General features: G+C 39.7%; 1 protein-coding gene across 3 annotated transcripts in view; it reads right to left on the reverse strand.

Annotated features, from left to right (window-relative positions):
- NCAM2 (neural cell adhesion molecule 2) overlaps positions 1–24,403 on the reverse strand; it is a 500,008-nt gene that overhangs the window by 217,836 nt on the left and 257,769 nt on the right. For all 3 annotated transcript variants that reach the window (XM_075593954.1, XM_075593952.1, XM_075593953.1), the window contains 3 exons: positions 19,110–19,255; positions 14,597–14,747; positions 7,073–7,260 (listed from right to left, as the gene is read on the reverse strand). In XM_075593954.1, coding sequence (XP_075450069.1) covers positions 7,073–7,260; positions 14,597–14,747; positions 19,110–19,255 — 485 coding nt within the window. The remainder of the gene's footprint in view (positions 1–7,072; positions 7,261–14,596; positions 14,748–19,109; positions 19,256–24,403) is intronic.

The raw sequence follows: 24,403 nt of genomic DNA on the forward strand, positions 1-24,403 counted from the left end.
GACGGACACCCAGGATGCGCGGTTTCGTGGTCCCAGTACGCGCACGTGGACCTTGCGCGTCCTGATCCCCCACCGTGGATTCGGATCCCGCCCCCATCTCTGTCGCACGACGGGTGCGTTCGGCCAGCCTCCCTGCTGACGCATGAGTCAAGCCCCGCCCTCGCTCTGGGGAAAGTCAGGATCGTCGTGGGAATGACGCACATTCTCGGCTCTGCCCCTCGACCTCCATGACACGCGTGGGTCGGCGCATGATTGGTCCCGCCCCAAGAATTGGCGTGGGAGTGATACGCACTTTTTGATAAAGCGTGGGATACCACGGGAAACGCGTCAGAGTGTTCTTTTTGGCTGTTACTATGCCCTAAAAGAAATTTTTGCACCTAGGATATTTTTTGGTTTGCAGTTTGTGGTTTCCAATCTTCAGCAGCAGCAGCAGATGCACCGCCGTTTTCCCTGTACTCTGTTTTATACATTAGACATATTGTAACGCGTAGCTCAGCACAAATGAAGCACGACCGCTGTGCTGAGGTAGGGGATTGGATTGGATTGGATAAAGCCGACCCACAGCCATGCGGCGCGCTTAGGATGTAGAGTAGTCATTCAAGCCAGGTCAGGATTACAGATTGGAGAATAGTTAAGGTACTTGCCAGGTTCAGGAGCGGAGAGTTGCGTATCGTCAGAGTGCGTAGCCAGGTTCAGGATTGGAGAGTATCGGATAATTGGGGTACGTAGCCAGGTTCAGGATAGGAGAATTTCGGATCGTTGGAGTACTTAGCCAAGGTCAGGAATGGATAGAGGAGAATGGTCATACAAGCCGGATCAGGAGTGGAGAGAAGCGGAGTCCAGGGTACAAGCAGGGTTAAAGCAACAAGATGTTGGCAGGTAAGGCAAGGCAAGGTCTCGGGAACAAGAATGTGGCAAGGCACGGCGTCACAATGACTATGCTCAGCAATGAATGAGAGCAGACTGAAGGTATATATAGGAGGAGCCTCCAATAGCCAGACAAAGCGGAACCAGGAAGTAAGTGCCGATAGGCTTCTGGTGCACACAAGAATGATGATGCAGCCTAATCATGGATGAGGGCAGAACTGTTCGCGCGCGTCACGGAGGCCAGGGGGCATGGCTTGGAGTGCGTGTCACTCCCACGCCAATTCTTGGGGCGGGACCAATCATGCGCCGACCCACGCGTGTCATGGAGGTCGAGGGGCAGAGCCGAGAATGTGCGTCTTTCCCACGACGATCCTGACTTTCCCCAGAGCGAGGGCGGGGCTTGATTCATGCATCAGCAGGGAGGCTGGCCGAATGCACCCGTTGTGCGACAGAGATGGGGGCGGGATCCGAATCCACGGTGGGGGATCAGGACGCGCAAGGTCCGCGTGCGCGTACTGGGACCACGAAACCGCGCATCCTGGGTGTCCGTCACGGAAGGCTTGTTGAGGTGAGGAAACGGTCTGCGACTGCCAGGATGGCGAAAATTTATTTTAGGGCATAGTAACAGCCAAAAAGAACACTCTGACGCGTTTCCCGTGGTATCCCACGCTTTATCAAAGAATACCACGGGAAACGCATCAGAGTGTTCTTTTTGGCTGTTACTATGCCCTAAAATAAATTTACGCACCTAGGATATTTTGTGGTTTGCAGTTTGTGGTTTCCAATCTTCAGCAGCAGCAGCAGCAGCAGATGCACTGCCGTTTTCCCTGTACTCTCTTCAATTGTTCCTTGGTAGGAGCACGCAGGACAGGACCAGGATATCCCCAAGGTCAGCAGTGAGTAATCCATTTACTTCATTTATGTGATCAGTCCCACACACGGTTACCTAGACCACCACATAAGACTTACCTATATGGCTAGTGGCATAATCTATGGGAGTGTGTTTAACATTGGACTATCTGGAATCCTGAGTCTTATGAACTGTCCTATGCTATGAAGATGTTTATATTTTTATATCATGATCAAACATTGCCTACTCCTGGTTAGCATCACAAGTGGGAATTAACCCTCCCCTTCCCTTTCATAATGTATAATACAGGCATACCCCAAATTAACGTACGCAATGGGTCCAGAGCATGTACAGTACAGTATGTAAGGCGAAAATGTACTTAAAGTGAAGCACTACCTTTTTTCCACATATCAATGCATGTACTGTACTGCAATCGTCGTATACGTGCATAACTGATGTAAATAATGCATTTGTAACAGGCTCTATAGTCTCCCCCCCCTGTGCACAGCTTCTTTACAGGTAGGGAGCCGGTATTGCTGTTCAGGACATGCTGACTGGCGCATGCGCGAGCTGCCGTTTGCCTATTGGGCAATATGTCCTTACTCGCGAGTGTCCTTAAAGTGAGTGTCCTTAAGCCGGGTTATGCCTGTATGTGGTTACAAAGAGGTTAGAGGATTGATTAGTTATATGATTTTTATTTGGTGTTAATTAAAATTGAATTTAGGATTGTGTGTTATATAGTAGATGAGGTTGAAAAAAGTCATATGTCCATCAAGTTCAACCTATGTTAAATTTAGACGACAGATACTTTATCTTATATTTGTACTTACACTACTGTATATTGATCAAGAGGAAGGCAAACACAAATCTCCACTGAAATATTATTCAATGATATCTCATAAGGGGAAAAATTAATTTCTTCCTGACTCCAAGAAGTGGCAATCAGATTACTCCCTGGATCAACAGCCTTCCTATGTTTACTTATTTGGTATATCTTTCTAAAAAGATATATAAACCTTTTTTTTAACAGATCTATTGTATCTGCTATCACAGTCTCCATGGGTAATGAATTCCACATTTTAACTGCCCTTACTGTAAAGAACCCTTTCCTTTGTTGCTGATGAATCTCCTTTCCTCCAACCTTAAGGGATGACCCAATGTCCTTTATACTGCCCCTGGGATAAAGATATTTTGAAAGCTCCTTGTACTGGTCCTGAATATATTTGTATATAGTTATCATATCCCCTCTTAGGCTGCATTTATAGTACTGTCTATGTAACTGGCTACGCGACCGCTGACATCAGCCGTCGCCATAGCTATTGCGATTCCTGCACTATGGTGCAGGAGACCATGGGACGGCAAAAGGGGACGTGGCTAAACCACTCACATGCCGTTGACGTCATGCTGCCACTGCTGTAAATCTCAAACTCCCTTGACTTCAGGGATTTTGGTAGCTGTGTCACTGCACATAGCGGTCAAGCCCACTATGGGCATCCACGACGGATTTCAAGTACTTACAATGGTACAGTTCGCCGTCGCTGTAGCCAGTACTATAAACGGAGCCTTAGATGCCTGTGTTCTAATGTGTTAACCCTTTCACTGCCAAGGTAGCTTACCATGCTTGGCCAAGGGAATTTAAAAAAAAATTGCAATAGCCTTTTGAAACAAAGATTTGTGTCAGTTTTGTGGTATATACTGCTTACCCATACACTTACCCATACACTACCTTTTCAGAACAAGTTACACTTTAATTAGGTGTTGAAGTCAAATGCACATTAGGTCATGTGACTTTAGCAATCTCATTAACATTAAGAAAATGTTATTTGTTTCTTTGAGGACGTAAGTAGGAATATAGACCAGGGTAATGCCGTTGATGTGGTCTACTTAGATTTTGCAAAGGCTTTTTATACAGTTTCACACAAGAGCTTGGTGTACAAAATAAAGAAAGTTGGACTCAGTAATAATATATGCACCTGGATTGAAAACTGGTTAAAGGACAGACAACAGAGGGTTGTCATAAATGGAACTTTTTCAGGTTGGGCTAAAGTCGTGAGTGGAGTACCTCAGGGATCAGTACTGGGACCCCTGCTTTTTAACTTGTTTATTAATGACCTTGAGGTTGGGATCGAGAGCAAAGTCTCCATCTTTGCTGATGATACTAAATTGTGTAAGGTAATAGAATCAGAGCAGGATGTAATTTCTCTTCAGAAGGACTTGGAGAGAATGGAAATGTGGGCAGATAAATGGCAGATGAGGTTTAATACAGATAAATGTAAGGTTATGCATTAGGGATACAAGAATAAAAAGGCGACTTACAAATTAAATGGAGATATTGGGGGAATCCTTGATGGAGAAGGATTTAGGAGTGCTTGTAGACAGCAGGCTTAGCAATAGTGCCCAATGTCATGCAGTAGCTGCAAAGGCAAACAAGATCTTATCTTGCATCAAACGGGCAATGGATGGAAGGGAAGTAAATATAATTATGCCCCTTTACAAAGCATTAGCAAGACCACACCTTGAATATGGAGTACAATTTTGGGCACCAATCCTAAGAAAAGACATTATGGAACTAGATAAAGTGCAGAGAAGAGCCACAAAATTAATAAAGGGGATGGACATTCTAACTTATGAGGAGAGGCTAGTTAAATTAGATTTATTTACATTAGAAAAGAGGCGTCTAAGAGGGGATATGATAACTATATACATATATATTCAGGGACAATACAAGGAGCTTTCAAAAGAACTATTCATCCCACGGGTAGTACAAAGGACTCGGGGCCATCCCTTAAGCTTGGAGGAAAGGAAATTTCACCAGCAACAAAGGAAAGGGTTCTTTACCGTAAGGGCAGTTAAAATGTGGAATTCATTACCCATGGAGACTGTGATGGCAGATACAATAGATTTGTTCAAAAAAAGGTTGGACATCTTTTTAGATGGGAAAGGTATACAGGGTTATACCAAATAAGTATACATGGGAAGGATGTTGATCCAGGGATTAATCTGATTGCCAATTCTTGGAGTCAGGAAGGAATTAATTTTTCCCCTTAATGGGGTTTTTTGCTTTCCTTCCTCTGGATCAATAAGTAAGTATAGATATAGGATAAAGTATCTGTTGTTTAAATTTAGCATAGGTTGAACTTGATGGACCTATGTCTTTTTTCAACCTCATCTACTATGTAACTATGTAACTATGTAAAATATTGAGGTTTTGTTGGAATAGGCTATTTTACAGACCATAACCCTTCCTTTTATATAATATAATATCTAATCCATTTCCCTTTGTGTACTTATACTTTGTAAAAGAGAAAGAGTTGAGGATCCCAAAGTAGCAGTATACAGATTTTGATGTGAAATTACAGTAGCTAAGGCAACATTTAATTATTACAAATATCAGAATATCATAAATAAGAGGGCACTACCACTGTCAATCAAAGGTTCCCTTAATTTTGTAAGAATAAAAATGTACCAGTGGGATCTTGTGAAATTACCCTTTTTTCAAGATATATATATATATATTTAGGTATTTCACTGTGTATTTTTGTCACATTTGAAGTAGCTCTGAGCTCCCTTTGTGTTTTGTCTTTTGTAGTATACAGTGCCGAACCCAGTAGCACTCCTTTTGATACATATATATATATATATATATATATATATATATATATATATATATATAGTTTGTGGTAATTTGTGGGGTTTATATGAGCTTACTGGGTACCTATGTGTTTATTTACTTTGTCCAGCTGGTCTCAGGTGTTTTGGAGGTTAGTGGCCCCTCCTCCCCAAGTTTTAAGCTCGCCCCTCCCCACTTTCCATATGTACAGGTCTTTTCATGCAGCTGTTTGTGACCGATCCAATGCAGATCATTGTTCCTGTAATTATACAGGTAAATAAGAATTTTAATCAGTTAGTGTTAGGACCTGTGATATTATGGTCATGTCTTAAAGTAGCTCGAAGGCTTATAATGCTTTGGTCAAAGGGTTAAACTAAAGGACCCCTTTTTCAAGAGATATATATATAGGTATTTCACTATGTATTTGTGTCATATAGGAAGTAGCTGTGAGCTCCCTTTGTGTTTTGTCTTTTGTAGTATACAGTGCCACACTCAGTAGCACTCCTTTTGACACACACACACACACACACACACACACACACACACACACACACACACACACACACACACACACACACACATATATAGTGGTAATTTTAGGGGTTTATATGATCTTACTGGGTTTCTGTATGTGTAATAGAAGTATCAACACACTATATAAATGTATATGCAACATGTGTTTAGAGATTGATTTTTCACAAGACTCTAGGAACAATCCCCACACATACATAAACAAGGGTTTAAAAAATAAACTTGGCTCCTCTCCCTCTAAACTTCAAATCCCCCCATGCCCCTCATACTGGGGAGGGGTAAAAACGGAATTCATTGATGGTCAGGGGGTTGAGGGACCCTCCCCCGACAAAACTACCACAACATGGTCCCTACCTATATTGGTTATCTGTGGGAAAGTAAACCCTGCTACTGTATGCTTCTGTAGAACTGGGCTCCATACACTCTCTATGTTTGAATGATGTTATCATCACCAAGAGACAAAGCGAAGATAGCATGAGGCCCCCTGCTGGGAAACACATGTACAGTATGTGGTGAGACTCAGACTGGGGCTGCAGGAGAAGGGGCAGCAGGAGAGAGGGGGCAGCAGCATGACTATTTAAATGAGCTAAGGCAATGCATTTGCAACACTTGTAACATTTATAAATGTCCTGAAGGCAGTTGAAAAATGTAATTATTTATATATACACACATATTACACTTACATTTCACTTTTCCAGTGAATGATAAAGACAAGGTTAAACTCCTCAGTTTTATTTCCTTCTTTGTCACTCACTGACAGCCTCAGAAGGAGCAGCAACAGTAGGCAATTTATTCAATTCTGTTTGGAAAAGCCTGCCCAGGCAGGAAAATGCCACACTGCCTTTGAAGCCATTCATCTGCTCTGTGTACTGAATAGCACAATAAGTATTTGAGGATGCCTGGCACATCTAACATCCCCTTTCCTTCAGTTTGCTTCAGGTCAGTCAAAACACATTCTTACCATAGCTATTTATAAACACAGGTCCACAGACTAATTTCCCTGTTTTGGAAATAAGAACATTTTTGAAAATGTATGTTTTATAATAATTAAATTCAATACTTTTGTTTTAGTATGAATGTATCTGTTTTTCAGAAAATTTCTTGAAAAACAAACCTTGTGATTTTTTTTGCTTAAAAGCATACAGTATGAATTGAAATATCCCCAAAACATCATTTCACAATATATAAAGAAGATTGTACAGATGTATACATACCTCTAGCAATATTTTTTTCCCATCTCGGTAGGTTTTTATATTTGTTACGTTTCTTGCAGGTAACAATAGTTTTTCTCTACTCCAGTAAATTGATGATGGTGGATTAGATATCACATCACAACTGATATTAATTGGATTGTTTTCCCAAGAATAATGGATGGTTTGATTTGAAACAAATTTTGGTGCATCTATAAAAAGCAGAAGTAATTAATGAAGGTTCTGCATGCATTCCAAGTAAGAATTGAATAACAGTAAGTTTTACAACTGCTAAAAAGGAGCAAGCTGGGGGGCGTGAGATTTTCTGGGGGGTGTGGTGCTTAGAGACCAGACAATCTTTCCCTAAGCATTTAAATTAAATGCCGGGGGAACGCACGCGCACACTAACTCACTTACCTGGTTTCCGGAGGGCTGATCGCCATGGCAACGCAGCGTGGGTCACATGATGTCACGTTGCCATGACAACGCAATGTCACATGAGGTTGTGACGTCACAAAACGCCTGCGATCAGGTAAGGCGGGAGAGCAGGCAGGAGAGCGCAGACTAAAAAGTTTGAGCACCCCTGCAGTTAGTCACTGTTAGAGTGGCAGTCAGCATACAGTGGTTTGCACTGAAGTAACTATAATCTTTTGATCTTTGAAACAGTATTTTTTGATCTGTGTAACTAAACATCATATAAAAGATTAAATTATGCTTTCCCTATTGTTATTGCTGTATTTTGTAAATCGGTTATACTGTAGTAAACAAGCTCCATCCTCAAACTACATTTGTACTCATAATATCAAGTAAAATACTTGCACAAATGAGGTTATGAATCAAAGGGAAATTGTATTAAAAAGTGGCTGTTTAACAAATGACAATGAAAAACTAAATGTAAAATCCATAAACCAGCTTAGATAAAACTTCTCAATCTTCCAAACCTGCCTACATTTCTCAAAGATTGCAAACAATAATTGAGCCACTATTAACATGAGTTATGAATGTTGTTTATATGATTAGATTCTGCTGCAACACAATAACAAAACAAGTTGTTTACAGTGTACCCTGATTGTTCAATAATGCTATGCTCACATTTTTGTAATTCAATACTAAAATTTTATACATTTCCAAGGACAAATGCTTCCTGACACAAGGAAGGCCAACAATTTAGGTTATTCACAAGTCAATATGTTGATGTGTTTCTTAGACTGTCTGTGTCTAAACCACAGTCCCATATAAAAAGGGAAAAATATAATTTTATAAATAATTTAAGATAAGGACAGTAATTAGGCTGACCCGGAAATTATATCGGTAACATTATTCACTCCAAGTCTATAAACAGTAATTTTGCACGAGAAAATTAAGTTATGAACAAGTTATTTAAAATCATTTTGGAAAGAGATTAATAATCTTACTGTATATTTTATTCTATAAACATTTTTAAGACATGATTCATTTACAAAAACAAAAAACGGAAAACCATCAGAACAGGATACGGACAATTTAACCAATCCCCAAGTGCTCAAGGTCAAGATAAAGAGGTACCAACCAGAGTAAAATAGTGCTTCAGAACCAACAAATTAAATCCCAGAGAGATTACTGTATATTGGAGCTCTCCAATACTTCCGAGGAAGAGACGAATAGGAATTTAAAACAGCACTGTATCGTACTGCAAAGTAAACTAGGAAAATGTACTTGAGTGAGAATTACTCTAGGTTCAATACATATAAAATACATTTATTAAATACAAAAATGGGGAAGGGGAGGATGCAATTTTTGTATTCAATAAATATAATTTTTGTATGCACTGAACCTAATTCTCACTCTGGTACACGTACTTCATTCTTATAGTTCTACTTTACAGAAGGTAAAGTTGAGTGCCGTTTTTAATTCCTATTGGTCCATACTTTTCCTTGGAAGTATAGGGGAGCAATTTTCTCTTGATGTTTAATTAAGTTACAGCAGTTTTTCTCAACCCTCTCCTCAAGACACCCCACCCAGACCAGAATTTCAGAAACAATTAATAAAGCACAAGGTGCATGTCTTATACACTATTTGAAGGTGTGATTAGCACTTTATCTCCAAAATATGGCCTGTTAGAGGGCTGCTGAGGAGATGGTTGAGGAACACATCTACAGAAATTGTAAATTCATGGGGTGTAATGGTCACTGACACAATATTTATGGGAGTTGTTTAAATCAATATATATATATATATATGTCAGTATTCACTGCCAATATCCTAAGGTATTATACATTTACAGTCAGTATCTTCATGATGTCAGGGTACAAATGTAAATACATTTTCACCCTTGATTATTTTCTATGTACTCAATTTAGTTTAGTTGATTTTTGTTTTATTATTTCATATTTAGCAACCCGTACTTTGGTTGTTTTTTTTTTTTTACATTGTTTTATTATTGGATTAGGGCATTTGACGAGCCCAATTACGTATTTGGTATTAAAGTTTTACTATTTGGATTAGGTCAAAAGTTTTTTGGGGACTCACGTTTACTATACATTATTATTGGTAGTCATAAGATACAAAACATGCAGGTAGAGATAGGAAGCTCGTACCCCTATGAGGCAGGCCGTAGAGTGTGATGAAGCGCGACCGCAATTCTCGGGCAGACAACATTTTTTGATTTGGTCGCGCGACGGCCGGGTCACGTATGTGGTTCAGCCAATGAGGGCAGACCTCTCTCTTAACACCATGCCTCTGCCACACCTCCCCGTTGCTGTGGCTCAGAGGCAACAAATCGCACAGCTAGTAGGTGCGTGACGCCATGTGCTCTGTCGTGCACCTGCATGGGCCTACTATATCCGCGGCCAAGTACTTCTGGGCACTTGCAATATGCTAGACATTCATTTAGAATACTAGACCCTGATGACATGTGTAACCATATAGACCCCAGCTACTAAAATCCTCTGCCCTAACATATAAGCCCTGCTACCAGTGCACACAGTGTTAGGGTTAATCCCTTGTTCATGCTGTCCAGTAGTTAAAGGGGGGGTGGGCCCATGGCCGAGGTGCTGCCCACCTACCTAGGCTAAGATCTGGGACCCTCCCCTGGTGATAAAAAGGGGCTACAGCTCAAATTAAGAGGTTTGGAGCCAGAGCTCTGGTTCTTGTTCTTCCCTTCCCTCCCTCAGGGGAGTGGGAGCTGATTCCCCTTATCCTATCGGGGGTAAGGGAGCTAAGGAGGGGCTCTTGGGGCCTCAAACCCTTGGGTTTGTTCCAGGAACTAGTAGAATATATATGCTGTGAGATCAAAATAAAGACCCAATTGTTTTATCCTGCCTGTGAGATGTTATTCAGGGGGAAAGAAAAGAGTTTCCTGCAGGGACTACTCTTATCTATGATAGGGCCATGGAGGATGGAGGCGCTCAACCAGAGACAGAAGATGAAACACCAAAGTCTGACCTGTTAATCCTCAATACCAACGGCGGACGCTCAGAGCTCTTGAGAACCTACAGGTCAGTACCACACAACAGCAGGTAGCAGACAAATCTCCCTTAGGCCGCGCTTATAATCCTGGCGAAGGCAATATGACGGCGTGACGTCATCCGTCGCCGTTGTAGCAGCGATTTTTTGCTTACAGTGTTAGAACTGAGGTCGCTGAAAAATCAATTTTCATTGACTTCCAGCGATTGAGACCAAGCCTATCACTCCGTTGTGCCGTCACGTCGCTACTACTATAGGTACACGCAACAGATTCAATACACTTGTTTTGACGTGAATTTGCGTTACTGTCGCCGTAGCCAGGACTATAAGCGCGGCCTTAGGGGGGTGGGGGGGAAGAGGTGCTACACATAGATACAATTTAATGTTGCTAAATATGCAACTTGCATATCAAAAAACATTGTGGTTAGCAAACTGCACAATTTTGTGATAATTATTTACTTATATTTAGACATTTACTTAACAATTTAGACATCACAAATATTGTGACTTTAAGTGGTGTGGTTCTAATTGATAATAGAAAAGTTTAATTTCACACCAACACATTTTAAAGAATATGGCAACACTATTTTGAAACAATATTGGCTGTTATGCCCCCCTCCCCCTTTTTTACAATTTAAAAGGACAGACTTTAAAGCCATTAGTCTATAAACAACAATGGCCCCATTGAAAGCAATGGGGCTTTCTGTGTGGTCAGTAATATCAGAGTTTATCAAAGTCTAAATCACTTATCCTGTAAGGTGTGATAGCACAGGTGACATGTTATCCCATGAAAAGCCCCATTAAAGTCAATGGGACTTTTCATGTAATACCACATCATCTGAACTATCACACCTTACAGAATAAGACCCTAAGTGTATAATATTCTTATTTTGTACTGTACCTATTATCATAAAAAAAAGCTGAATTTATTATTCTATCAAAACGTGCATACATTTTATGCAACAATAATGTAAAACCATTAATCATACTGTATAGAGTACTAGTTGTAAAATGCTGGTACTGCAATTTCACTGTTTCTCATACAGTCAGCTTACTATTTATAGTTTGTTTCAACGAAGAAGAAAAATGTGGCATTAATGATTTCATATTTACATTATTACATTATTTATATTGGCAGACAATATTAAATGAATTGGAAATTAGCAGTTGACACTAACTTATACAATGGTTTTTAACATAAAATATATAATGATAATTATATTAAAAAAATCACAGTCAGACAAATAGTGATAGATTTCATTATAATACAGTATTTGTGCATTAACAAGCTCCTACACATACAATAGCCACAACTTTTTATTTTAATTATCTTACCCTTCTACTGTTTAAATGAGCTGTTCCTCAAAGGGCCAAAATGAACTTATACTAGTGGCATATTCCATAGGTTAAATGAAGGAAATTGACACTGTGATTATATAAATCTGATGAGTACAATATTAATTTGTTTTTCTTTAATCTTTTAATGTCTCTAAATTAACCAAATGCTTAGGAGTGTTTTTAGAATGTATGTCGTGATCTCACTTTTGTTGGAGCTAGAATAGAATGTACTGTACCTGGCAACCAATCCAAGTGAACAAGTGGTAGAAAGGGGGGTGGGGGAAATATCTTGTTTTGACATAAGGTATCTTATGGCATAGTACTATTTAGAATGCATCCTTAGTCCCGGCGCACTAGGTGTGGTCACTGGTCTAAAGCTTAGTTCAGGTGGAAAAATCAAGAAGATGCAGCACACCACCAATGGCAATGAATGGAGAGAGGGTGACATCCATAAAAATATAATATTTATTCAGTAATGAAGAAAAAACGGAGGCAGAGCATCCACCTACATGTTTTGAGCCAAGCGCTTTATAAAGGTGTAGTTTGAGACCTCAATTCTGGGTATTTAAATGGTAAGAGAACCCGGACGTATCCAGGGTTCACACCATGCGCAGCTACGTTCCAATATCAGAAACATCATCGTGCATGTCCCAATACCCAGGCAAACAAGTGAAACTTGATTGACAACAGACAGACATTAACATACAAGAGATAAATCATATCTACATATACAAAATGAAAAAAATATCAGATGACCAAAAAATTTTCATTTTTTTTTCATTTTGTGTATGTAGATATGATTAATCTCTTTTGTATGTTAATGTCTGTCAGTTGTTAATCAAGTTTCACTTGTTCCAATTGGTGCCTGCGTATTGGGACGTGCGCAATGACGTTTTTGATGTCGGAACAGTAACGAGTGCTCACCACAAACAGGATGGGACCGTGAGGCTGAGGTGGGGATAGTGATAGACACTGACCTACAACCACGTAACCGCGTCCGGAGTGCAGAGTGAAGGTCATGTAGCTAGGTCAGGGTAGGAGAGGTCAGAATGGTCGTTATACTCACCGTGGTTGAAGAACTCGGATGGTCATTTTGCGTACCCAGGGTCCAGGAGTAGAGATGGTGGGAGTCCAAATACAAACCGAGGTTAGGGGTCAGAGAAAGCAGTGGTCCGGGTATAAACTGATGTCAATGTAACAGAAATCAAGGCAGAATGCAAGAGCAACAGCAGGGCAGCAGGATGCTTGAGGCAAGCACTAGAAACATAAACAGAAGTTTATGCTCAGCCAATTTGCCCAAGGGCTGGCTGAGCATATTAAGAACAGAGAGCCAAGGGGAAGGCTGCAGGCAATGAGTCATCACAGGTCGACTATGTACTGATAGGCTGGGGTGGAGTGTATCACAGCTGTGGAGTAATTAATGTTATTAACCCCTCGAGTGCCCCTAGTAATGCGACGTCGGTGTGTAGTGGAGACAGGAATGTCCACCGTTGCATCACGGGATGTGGTGCGGGGGTGGAGCTTAGGTCCAGTCTTGGCAGGAGTACTGCAACGCTCAAGTGAGGGGCATCACCCAATGCATCACGGGACACATCATGGGGACAGACCCGAGGTCCAATCATTCACAGGAACCTAGCTGCACATGGTGCGAAACCTGGATACTTTCGGGTTTGCTTACCATTTAAATACCCAGAATTGAGGTTTCAAACTACACCTTGATAAAGCGATTGGTGTGAAACATGTAGGTGGTTTGCTGTGCATCCGTTTTTCTTCTTCTTCAATAAATATTTTGATTTTAAGGTAGTCACCGTCTCTCCATCCATTGCCATTGTGGGTGCACCGCATCTTCTTGTTTTTGCCACCTGTTCCAGTACCTCGGCAGATCGCACACTGAAGGATTCCCTCAGATGATCGAAATCATTTTCTAGTCAAGGATCTAAAATACAGCAACATGTGAGATTCCTGACTATTCAAACACTGTCTATTGAAATTGGCTAGGTTTGTAAACCATAGGGTTTAAGAAGGAACTTTGTATGCTACTTTTTCCTGGTTGCGGCATGTTCTCATATGGAAACAACCAGGTTCATAAAAAAAACTAGCCCTACATTTGTATGCTTTAAATGGACATCTCAACAATTGAAAATCCATTTGTAAAGAAAGAAAATATATTTTTACATTTTCAGGCACTCTTTTGAGCCCCAGATCCTTTCTGGATATTTCCTAAACTCTAATTCGGGCTAGCTTCTGGCATTGTGAGTGAGCAGGAGCACTTGGATGTGGTCACCGGTCACTGGGCATGAAGTAAGTTTAGGTAGGTCACCATGAGGAGAAATGCAAACAATTTAGCCAAACAGTGTTAGTTAGTTGTGTGTCTGGCTGTCAAGAGGCACCGTCTTTAGGATGTTTGCGGGTTTCCTAGTACAGTCTTCTACCTCAGCAAACTCTGGTGTTCACTTTGAGGTCCTCTCTACTCAAAGATCTGTGACATTGGTGCTTCCATACAATGGTCAACTCTTTGACTGTGAAACTAGTGGGCTACTGGGGGCATTGCCTGGTTACACCAGCTGTTGCTTTCCCCTCTAGTTGTTCATGACTAATCTAAAAATATCATACCGCACTTTTTATACCCTCAGGCTAAGGCACACCACCATCCCTGAGAAATTCCATGCAGGGAGAGGCTACTGTATATGGTGAAAAGGGAAGGTTAATCCCTTAATATTCAAAATAGCCACTCATACTGTATGTGTATATTACATAAAAACTTACACTCAATATTGAGGTGCATACTCTTTTGATGACCGCCAATTCTGCTTGCTGCTTCGCAGTCATATCTCCCTGCATCAGACAATATCACAGTTTGAATATGCAGGGATGACTTTCCATGATGTCCCGTGCTTTCTATGCGTCCATCTGGGCTCTGTTAAAATCATATGTAAAAAAGGAGAAAATATTTTTGACACAAATTATTATCCATTACATTAAACTGATTTAAATTAAATAATATTGGGAATTTTTAAAAAAATGATCTGTACACAGTTACACTTTTTATTATACAGTAGCTATTAAACTGTCAAAATATCCTAAAATGAGCACATTATTAATAAAGTGGAACTCAACATATTTTCCGATAGTACTATAAACTAGATCATATTCTGTACTGTATATCTCAGCTTTATTATCTCAAAAGTATAGGATAGGAGACCTAAAAAAAAAACAGATTAGGGTTATTTTACTTTTATTTAGGTATTAAAATTAAGATTAAGGCCCAAACGTATTGATTTTGAAAACATGAAGGAATTAATTTACTCAAATTAGATGACATGCAGATTTCTCTCATAAATATGCCATTTTGTGCCAAAATCTGGTGGTGTTTTCAACATATTCATTAGGAATTGTCTACGCATAAAATTCGCATTGGTTCACATCTCAGTTGCATGCACTTTTCACTTGAATTGCTGCAATACTGGTTACAAACCGTGTTAGAATTCTCACCTCCCTCGGCTAGTCCATCCATGTCAATACCAACAAATTGGATATTAAGCATGGTCCAGTTGGGGTTAATGACCAAAACTTTCAACATATCAATTCCACCAGCCTCTGCAATGCTCCCTGCTTTCCTCCTTACAGCAGCTATCAATCTTGCCGAGCAAAAAATAATAGCCAACCAAAGTAAATCCTCTAGAGAGGGGAAGGTTGTACTGGGATTGTGGTAGTAGAAGAAAATCAATTAACGGTATTAATAATTGCCCTTTCCTCTTAATGTCCATCCTATGCCAGTAAAAACTAATGAGGACGTACAAAAAACGTTCCCTACTCAGTGTTGGAGAGAAAACAAAAGATTATTATCCCTAGAATACAACTTCTCAGTATTGAAAACAGTGCAATAAAACATGACAAATTTCTCCAGTAGCAAAATTATTTACTGCATAAATAAAACGATTGTCTAGAAAACAATGGCACGGGTAAGACATTCTAATACCAACTCCTGACTCATTTTCTTATGTACCTACTCATTAACATTTACATAACTATGATACATTGTAAAAATAACAACAAAGCAAAAATATGTACAATATCCTAAGGGCAACACAGTTAGTGAGATAGAGGTATATAGAGGTACTGTGTTTCTTTATATACATATTCTAAGTAGTTTATATTTAAGAACATGAAATGTTATTGTACAGTACACTGTGTTTAATTGTATATTCACATAAAACATATTAGTAGAGAATGTTATAATTAGATATATTTTATATTGTGTGTCATTATATATTCACATCAAATATATTAATGTAGAATGTATTAATTATATATAAGAGATACGTCAATCATGCATTTTATATATTTTTTTTCTTTGCATATATACTTGATATTGGAAGACACAATATTGAGATTTTATTATATGTACAATATAATTTTTTCTTTTTATGTGTTGCACGCAGCAAATTATATCAACTTTTCCTTATTTGCAAATTTAAAAATGAATTAAGGTTTTGTAAGGGTTAATGTGGAGGTATAAACATAGGGGATGCTATCTCCCTTCTAAGAAAGGGATATGACATCACACATCACAGAGGATGTTTCTTTGGGTTACTAAGCCAGTGCCTTGTTTTTCTACCTTTTCTATTAAATCATTTATCTACTGAAGAAGACTGTGTCCCGTGTTTTAAAGTAATGGTTTCTATATTGGGTGGGACTTGGCAGCGAGCCTATTCTACAGCAAGCATGTCTTTTATAAGGAGATGGGACCATAAACGGGTATGAAAGTAAAGTTTAACATTCCTCAAACAATGCACAGAGTCGTGGGGCTGTACACACGCAGAGTCGTGGGGCTGTACACACGCAGAGCCGTGGGGCTGTACACACGCAGAGTCGTGGGGCTGTACACACGCAGAGTCGTGGGGCTGTACACACGCAGAGTCGTGGGGCTGTACACACGCAGAGTCGTGGGGCTGTACACACGCAGAGTCGTGGGGCTGTACACACGCAGAGTCGTGGGGCTGTACACACACAGAGTCGTGAAGCTGTACACACGCAGAGTCGTGGGGCTGTACACACGCAGAGTCATGGGGCTGTACACACGCAGAGCCATGGGTCTGTGCACACGCAGAGCCGTGGGGCTGTACACACGCAGAGTCATGGGTCTGTACACACACAGAGTCGTGGGGCTGTACATACGCAGAGTCGTGGGGCTGTACACACGCAGAGTCGTGGGGCTGTACACACGCAGAGTCGTGGGGCTGTACACACGCAGAGTCGTGGGGCTGTACACACGCAGAGTCGTGGGGCTGTACACACGCAGAGCCGTGGGGCTGTACACACACAGAGTCGTGAAGCTGTACACACGCAGAGTCGTGGGGCTGTACACACGCAGAGTCATGGGGCTGTACACACGCAGAGCCATGGGTCTGTGCACACGCAGAGCCGTGGGGCTGTACATATGCAGAGTCGTGGGTCTGTACACACTCAGAGTCGTGGGGCTGTACATACGCAGAGTCGTGGGGCTGTACACACGCAGAGTCGTGGGGCTGTACACACGCAGAGTCGTGGGGCTGTACACACGCAGAGTCGTGGGGCTGTACACACGCAGAGTCGTGGGGCTGTACACACGCAGAGTCGTGGGGCTGTACACACGCAGAGCCGTGGGGCTGTACACACACAGAGTCGTGAAGCTGTACACACGCAGAGTCGTGGGGCTGTACACACGCAGAGTCATGGGGCTGTACACACGCAGAGCCATGGGTCTGTGCACACGCAGAGCCGTGGGGCTGTACATATGCAGAGTCGTGGGTCTGTACACACACAGAGTCGTGGGGCTGTACATACGCAGAGTCATGGGGCTGTACACATGCAGAGTCGTGGGGCTGCACACATACAGAGCCATGGGGCTACACATACATACACATAAAGTAAATTAAGTTTAAGGAGGGCTTATAGCTGAGAGAAGGCCCAATTACAGATATAGCCAGACTCTCTGTAACCGCTGCCAGGGTGAAGTCGTGCACTCTTGACTATAGCATCCTCTAGCAGAGGGAAATCTCTGTGGTGTTCCATTCAGAAAAACAAACCCGACGCAGGCTGCAGCAGTTTTTAATGTCCCCGGAGCTGTGGCATTTTTATTTATATGCCAAGGCTCCAGGAACAGTTAGTCTTCAGAACAGCATAAAAAAACCACCCAAGGTCAGAACAGCAAAAGCTAAGGCCCAAAAATATAGCAAAACTGGTTCTATCCATAGAATGGAAAATAGGTTAATCTACAGTACAGTAAGTATTTGGAGGTATAGTCAATGGCCTTTCTTCTAGACCTGTTTTCCTCCCTCCCTCCCTCCCTCTGCCTCTTTAAGATGGAGCAAATTGCATACATATCCCTTATGGTCTTTGGAGATTCATTGAATGTAAACGAATGATACATCACAGCAAGAATTACTGTGACTAGGTGAATGATCATGTAGTCTTATTTAAGCAAGAGCAGTGATAAGTGGCTTTGGGTTTTACTGAACATGAAATATCAGCAGGAATTTTATTTCCATGCCATGTGTTAAATTACCTCTTACAGTATATCTGGCATACCAGTCCAAACCTTGGTGTTTAAAATGACTGCTAGTATAGTTGTGTGGCTCCATTTTTCTTTCTTCTATTATTGGGCATCGCAATGTTATGTATTAGATAGAGGGGCTGATTCTGTTTCTCTTTCCCATACAGTAGATGTTCACGTAATTGCCTTTGCTGCGATACTTACTGCATACATTATGGAATCTATTGTATGTATGAAGAAATGGGTCTACACTTGAAAAATTGCATGTAAGAAAATTAGCATTTCCTTGGTTTTATTAGAGAAATATGTATGAAGATTGTTTTGTATTTGGAGCATTGCTTTCGGGAACGTCAGTCCATATGCCATGTTTAAAGAAAATGTGAAATTCAACAGAGAATTTTCCAGTAAAGGAAATACCAGGTTTCTTCATATACAGTACAATATACCATTAGCATGACTGTGAGGGCATGAAAATCTAAGAACATATAATATATCACTATATCACTAGCTTCTAAAATCCCTAATACTGTTTTAGAACAACACAGAAAAGAAAGATACATAAGCAATAACTTAATGTATTACTGTATTGTGGCCTAAATTATTTGTTTACAAATATGTTTATATTGGATTCACATAGTTTAAATGTATACACCATTGCACATCTTTCTCATATTACCAAACAAAGTGGTACTATATAGTATTTTCGGAGGATACAAAATTTAAAAGGGAAATACTGTAGCTCACCTTGTCCCCATCATAAAAAGTCATTCCATCACTTGCTCTTTTCCATGTTATTTCTGGAACAGGTTCTCCTTCTGCTTCACATGTCAGTGTTATGTAACCATTTTCAACAGTAGTTTCATTTTGTAGTTGTATAATATGAGGCTGCACTGTTAATAAAATGAATTACATTACTGCTAAAATTATTTGATAGCATAAATACTATACTATATTGATTGTGTAATGGGACAATTTTAAACAATGGAGAGATGTTACAAATTTACATAGTATATGAGGTTTAAAAAAAACATACTGTACATCAAGTTCAACAAATGCTAAATTTAGACAACAGATACATTATCCTATATTTGTACTTACAGTATATTGATCCAGAGGAAGGCAAACAAAAAATCCAATTAAAATATAATCTAATGATATCTCATAAGGGGAAAAATAAATTTGTTCATGACTCCAAATATTGGCAATCAAATTACTCCCTGGATCAACATCCTTCACATGTTTACTTATTTGGAATAAACCTGTACACCTTTTCTTTCTAAAAAGTTGTCCAACCTTTTTTGAAGATATCTGTTGTATCTGCCATCACAGTCTCCATGGGTAATGAATTCCACATTTTAACTGCCCTTACTGTAAAGAACCCATTCCTTTGTTGCTGATAAAATCTCCTTTCCTCCAACCTTAAGGTATGAGCCAGTATCGTTTGGACTGCCCTTGGGATGAATAGTTATTTTGAAAGCTCCTTGTATTGTGCCTGAATATATTTGTACATAGTTATCATATCCCCTCTTAGATGCCTCTTTCCTAATGTAAACAAATCTTATTTAGCTAGCCTCTCCTCATAAATCAGATTATACATCCCCTTTATTAATTTGATGGCTCTTCTTTGCACTTTCTCTAGTTCCATAATTACTTTTCTAAGGAGTGGTGCCAAAATTGTACTCCATATTCAAGGTGTGGTCTTACTAATGCTGTATTAAGGTGCATAATTATGTTTACTTCCTTTCCACCTATTGCTTGTTTAATGTAAGATAATATCTTATTTGCCCTTCCAGCTGCTGCATGACTTTGGGCACTATTGCTAAACCTGCTGTCAACAAGCACTCCTAAATCCTTCTCCATCAAAGATTGTCCTAATTTATCCCCATTAAATTTGTAAATTGCCTGTTTATTCTTGTTTCCCAAATGCATAATCTTACATTTATCTGTATTAAACCTCATCTGCCATTTTCCTGCCCAAGTTTCCAGTATATCCAAGTCCTTCTGGAGAGAAACTACATCCTGCTCTGATTCTACTACCAAATTAGTGTCATCAGCAAAGATGGAGAATTTGCACTCTATGCCAACCTCAAGGTCATCAAACAAGTTAAAAAGCAGGGGTCCAGTACAGAACCTTGAGGTACTCCACTCACAACTTTAGCCCAACCTGAAAAAGTTCAATGTTTTACAACTCTCTGTTGTTTTCAATGCAGGTGTAAATATTTTTACCAAGTCCAATTTGCTTTATTTTGTACACTAACCTCTTGTGTGCAACCGTATCAAAAGCCTTTGCAAAATCTAAGTAGACCACATCAAGTGCATTACCCTGATCTCAATTCCTACTTACTGTACCTCCTCAAAGAAACTAATAAGGCTAGTTTGGCATGATCTATCCTTCATAAATCCATGCTAACAATTACTAATAATTGTGTTTTCATACAAAACCTTCAAGTAACCTCCCCATTATTGATGTCAGGCTTACAGGTCTGTAATTCCCCAGTTGTGATCTAGCTCCCTTTTTAAATATACTGTAGGCACCACGTCTGCTTTACACCAATCTTGTGGTACTGAGCCTGTGGAAATGGAATCCTTGAATATTAAATGCAATGGTTTGGCTATTACTGATCTTAACTCCTTCGGAACTCTTGGAGGTACTGTATGCCATCAGGGCCAGATGCCTTATTTGCTTTAATTAATGTGTTATTGTTATTGTATTATTGTTTACTTTACCTTTTAATTGAAGGATACATGTGTGTACATTTTTACTTTAAGAATAATTGCCTGTTTCTGTTATAATATATATTTAGACAATACAATATGTAAATACTGTAATAAGGAATGTTCTTTGTTTTAGCTTTTAATGTCACAAATACTGTAGTACTTCCTTTGTTCGCATGGTAATATAGTTACTTTTAATTTATAACATGTTTAGCTCTTTTACACTTGGGCATTTTTTTATTTTTCACTTAAACATTAAATACTGCAGTTGTTCTTCCTCATTATTCTGGTAGAGAGAACATTGAGGGACATTCACCACTCAATAAGCCAGTGCTGCAGGGCTTTATTTAAAAACCACATTGACTAATAAAGAATGCTGCTGTGTCCAGATGGACAGGGTGTGGAGGAACAATATGAAATGACCCCTATTAGGTATGTGGTATAGCAGTGATTGTCTAGGGATGTCAGGGGGAAGTCCGTGGACCCACCCAGACCCCTTTAATCACGCACAGTGTAACCCACAAAGCCTGGGGAACTCCACAATGAAGGAACAAATGAGGAATAAATGACTCACATATGTCTTTAAATCCGTCTGATCTGTGGCGTGCTCCAAGCTGTATGGTAGAAATAGCAGGCAAAATAACCTCACCGGGGAGGAAAGACAGCGGTCACGGCCACGCAGCAAGTGAACAAGGCTGGACTGTGCTGTGAAAAAATCTTCTTTATTATAACATGGAAGTTAAAAAAGAGAGAGAGGGAGGCACCCCCGCAACTCCAACGCGTTTCAGCCACAACGGACCTTTCTGAGGTTATTTTGCCTGCTATTCCTCATTATTCTGATTCAGATTGCAATTATGGTTCTGCATGCAGGTACTGTATTTTCATGGTATGTATCTACTGTAACACATAACAGAATAATCAATGCAGTGGACATGATCAATTTGATTTTGAAGTTACAGCAATGTTATCTACAATATGTCTTCAATAACAATTTGTTGACACCTTGCTGAACCATTGATAATCTCAATATTATATATATTATATTATATATTATATATATATATATATATATATATATATATATATATATATGTGTGGGTGCTGTTCATATATGCATATATGGAGTTTATATATGCTAGTCATCAACCTCTGTTAAAAAAAAAAATAACTGAGTCGCATCAATGTAATTTTATGACCAAAGTCATAGGGCCATAAATTGATTGTTTTTTAAATGTTTGCCTTATGGTGGCCATCATTCCGTTTTTGGATTGGTTCCAGGGGGCTACAGCCATGAAGATGAGGATGACCTTCATCCAGGGTCAGGATAGCTATGGTTCTAAATGTTATTACAGTTTCACACTAATTGACAATGTGGCTATCTAGGCTCCCGTTGGGATGGTCTATGTAGCCACACTGACCATAAATGAATTTATGTTTGAATTTTTTTTATATTTGTAATCTTTTGATTATTAATGTTGATTTTTTTTATTGTATATATAGTGTTATAGTGCTCAAAAAGCATTTGGCTAATAGGGCTATTGACCATTACTCAACAGTGGGAGGTTTTGTTTGTTGGGGGAGGTTGTTGGGGATTGTTGCCCTGGAGAGGATGGTTAGACTCCGCAGATGGGTTGTGGTAGGGATTAACCCCTTTTTTGCTTTAGAAATGATGCTGTACTAGCCACTAAGGTAGCCAAGGGGGTATGTAATGTAATTATACAAATAACTGAGCATATACAGACCAAAGGAATAGCAGCTGCAGACCCTGTAAGTGTTTATGAAAACTCTCTTGGAGACCTGCTGTGTTCAGAGTGCTGGGGTCCATGAGAGTTTGTGGTCTGTGCACTGTTTGCTGATACTGCATTTTGCAATTATACTCTGCAGCTGCTATTCCCTTGTGGAAAGGATTATCCTTGATTACCACAGCGGGTGCTATATTACCACCCCCTGTGTGGGACTATCATTTATATCAGTATTGGTTGCTGGATAATCCTGGACTGTCCCTTGTACGCGCCCCCTGTTAGGATACATTTATCCCGGTTGCTCATTGTTTTTGTGCATTTTTCTATAGGGAGATCTGTACAGGGAAAGGGAAGTACCATCAGACATTTTTGTGTCTCGTGGGAACGGGCCTGAAGAAGGGGTTTGTACCCCAAAACGTTGCCATCCCCCTCTCTCTGTCACGTTTATATTTTTTGTCTCACCCTATCCCATCCCCCCCTTTATTCATTCCCCTGTTTTTCTCCCATTATTATTTTTGTTTGGATGCATTGTGGTTTTGTCTTTTTTTCTTACATAACCTTAGGATTTGTTTTTTTTTTTGCTCATTAAACCTTTTTTGGCATATTCCCTTCTTTTTTGATTCTTCTGTGTGCTGGGAACATTGGATTCTTTTTGGATTACTATTCGAGAGGAAATAGGGTCCTCCCAGTTCCACATTGCACCACATCCCTTTATTTTCACTTATAATGCCTTAGTGTGCTGTCTATTTCGATTGTTTAATACAAATAAACTGGTTGTAATAACTAATTTTTAACAAAAGTTTTAAACATGCTAAACCCCAATTAAATAACAGAGCATAACTGGAAAAAAATAATATATATTTCTATATAATTCTATGCAACATTGACAAACACATTTTCTTGGTTCAGTATTACATTAATTGGTTAAAGTTTGTGATTCCTCTTAGTTGTCCAACAAACTGTAAGAATTCTTCATAGATGAAATTATAGTGTAGAAAAGCTTTTCAGACCTCATAGGTAGAGATGTGCATAACATCTGCATACAGTATATATTAAAAACTCGTAAATTGACACACTTTCTTGGTGGGGCTTGGACGTGAAGCCGCGAGGAAGTGTCTGGGGAGAGCTTTGTCTACAACACTGGTAAAGTGCCAGCTGACCCCCTGTGATGGAGCGGCCTGTAGGCGAGGTCAGACAGACACATAGACACTGTATAAATCTTAACTATGGTGGTTTATTTGCCACCAAACAGCAACCAAAACATTGGGGCTACTGCCCCATTAAGGCAAAACACAAAATAATAAAATTATTAGTAACTGTATTCATTGTGATCCTCATTTGTGTTGTTGGTCCCTTATTGTAACAATATAGACTCTCACGTTTTTCACTATATTTTTATTTATTAGTATTTTGTTATGTATGTACTGTATGTATGTTCCCATACATGTTTATGTATGTGTTTTATGATGTTCACTTTTGATCTGTTGTATTGGTCAATAGCAAGTGCAACACTGATTGGAAGGCTCCACTGTGAACTATTCAAGATCCGTATTGGCTGTGAATTTATTTGTTTTGCTATTT

Source organism: Ascaphus truei, chromosome 3, assembly GCF_040206685.1.
Source record: "Ascaphus truei isolate aAscTru1 chromosome 3, aAscTru1.hap1, whole genome shotgun sequence".
NCBI lineage: Eukaryota > Metazoa > Chordata > Amphibia > Anura > Ascaphidae > Ascaphus > Ascaphus truei.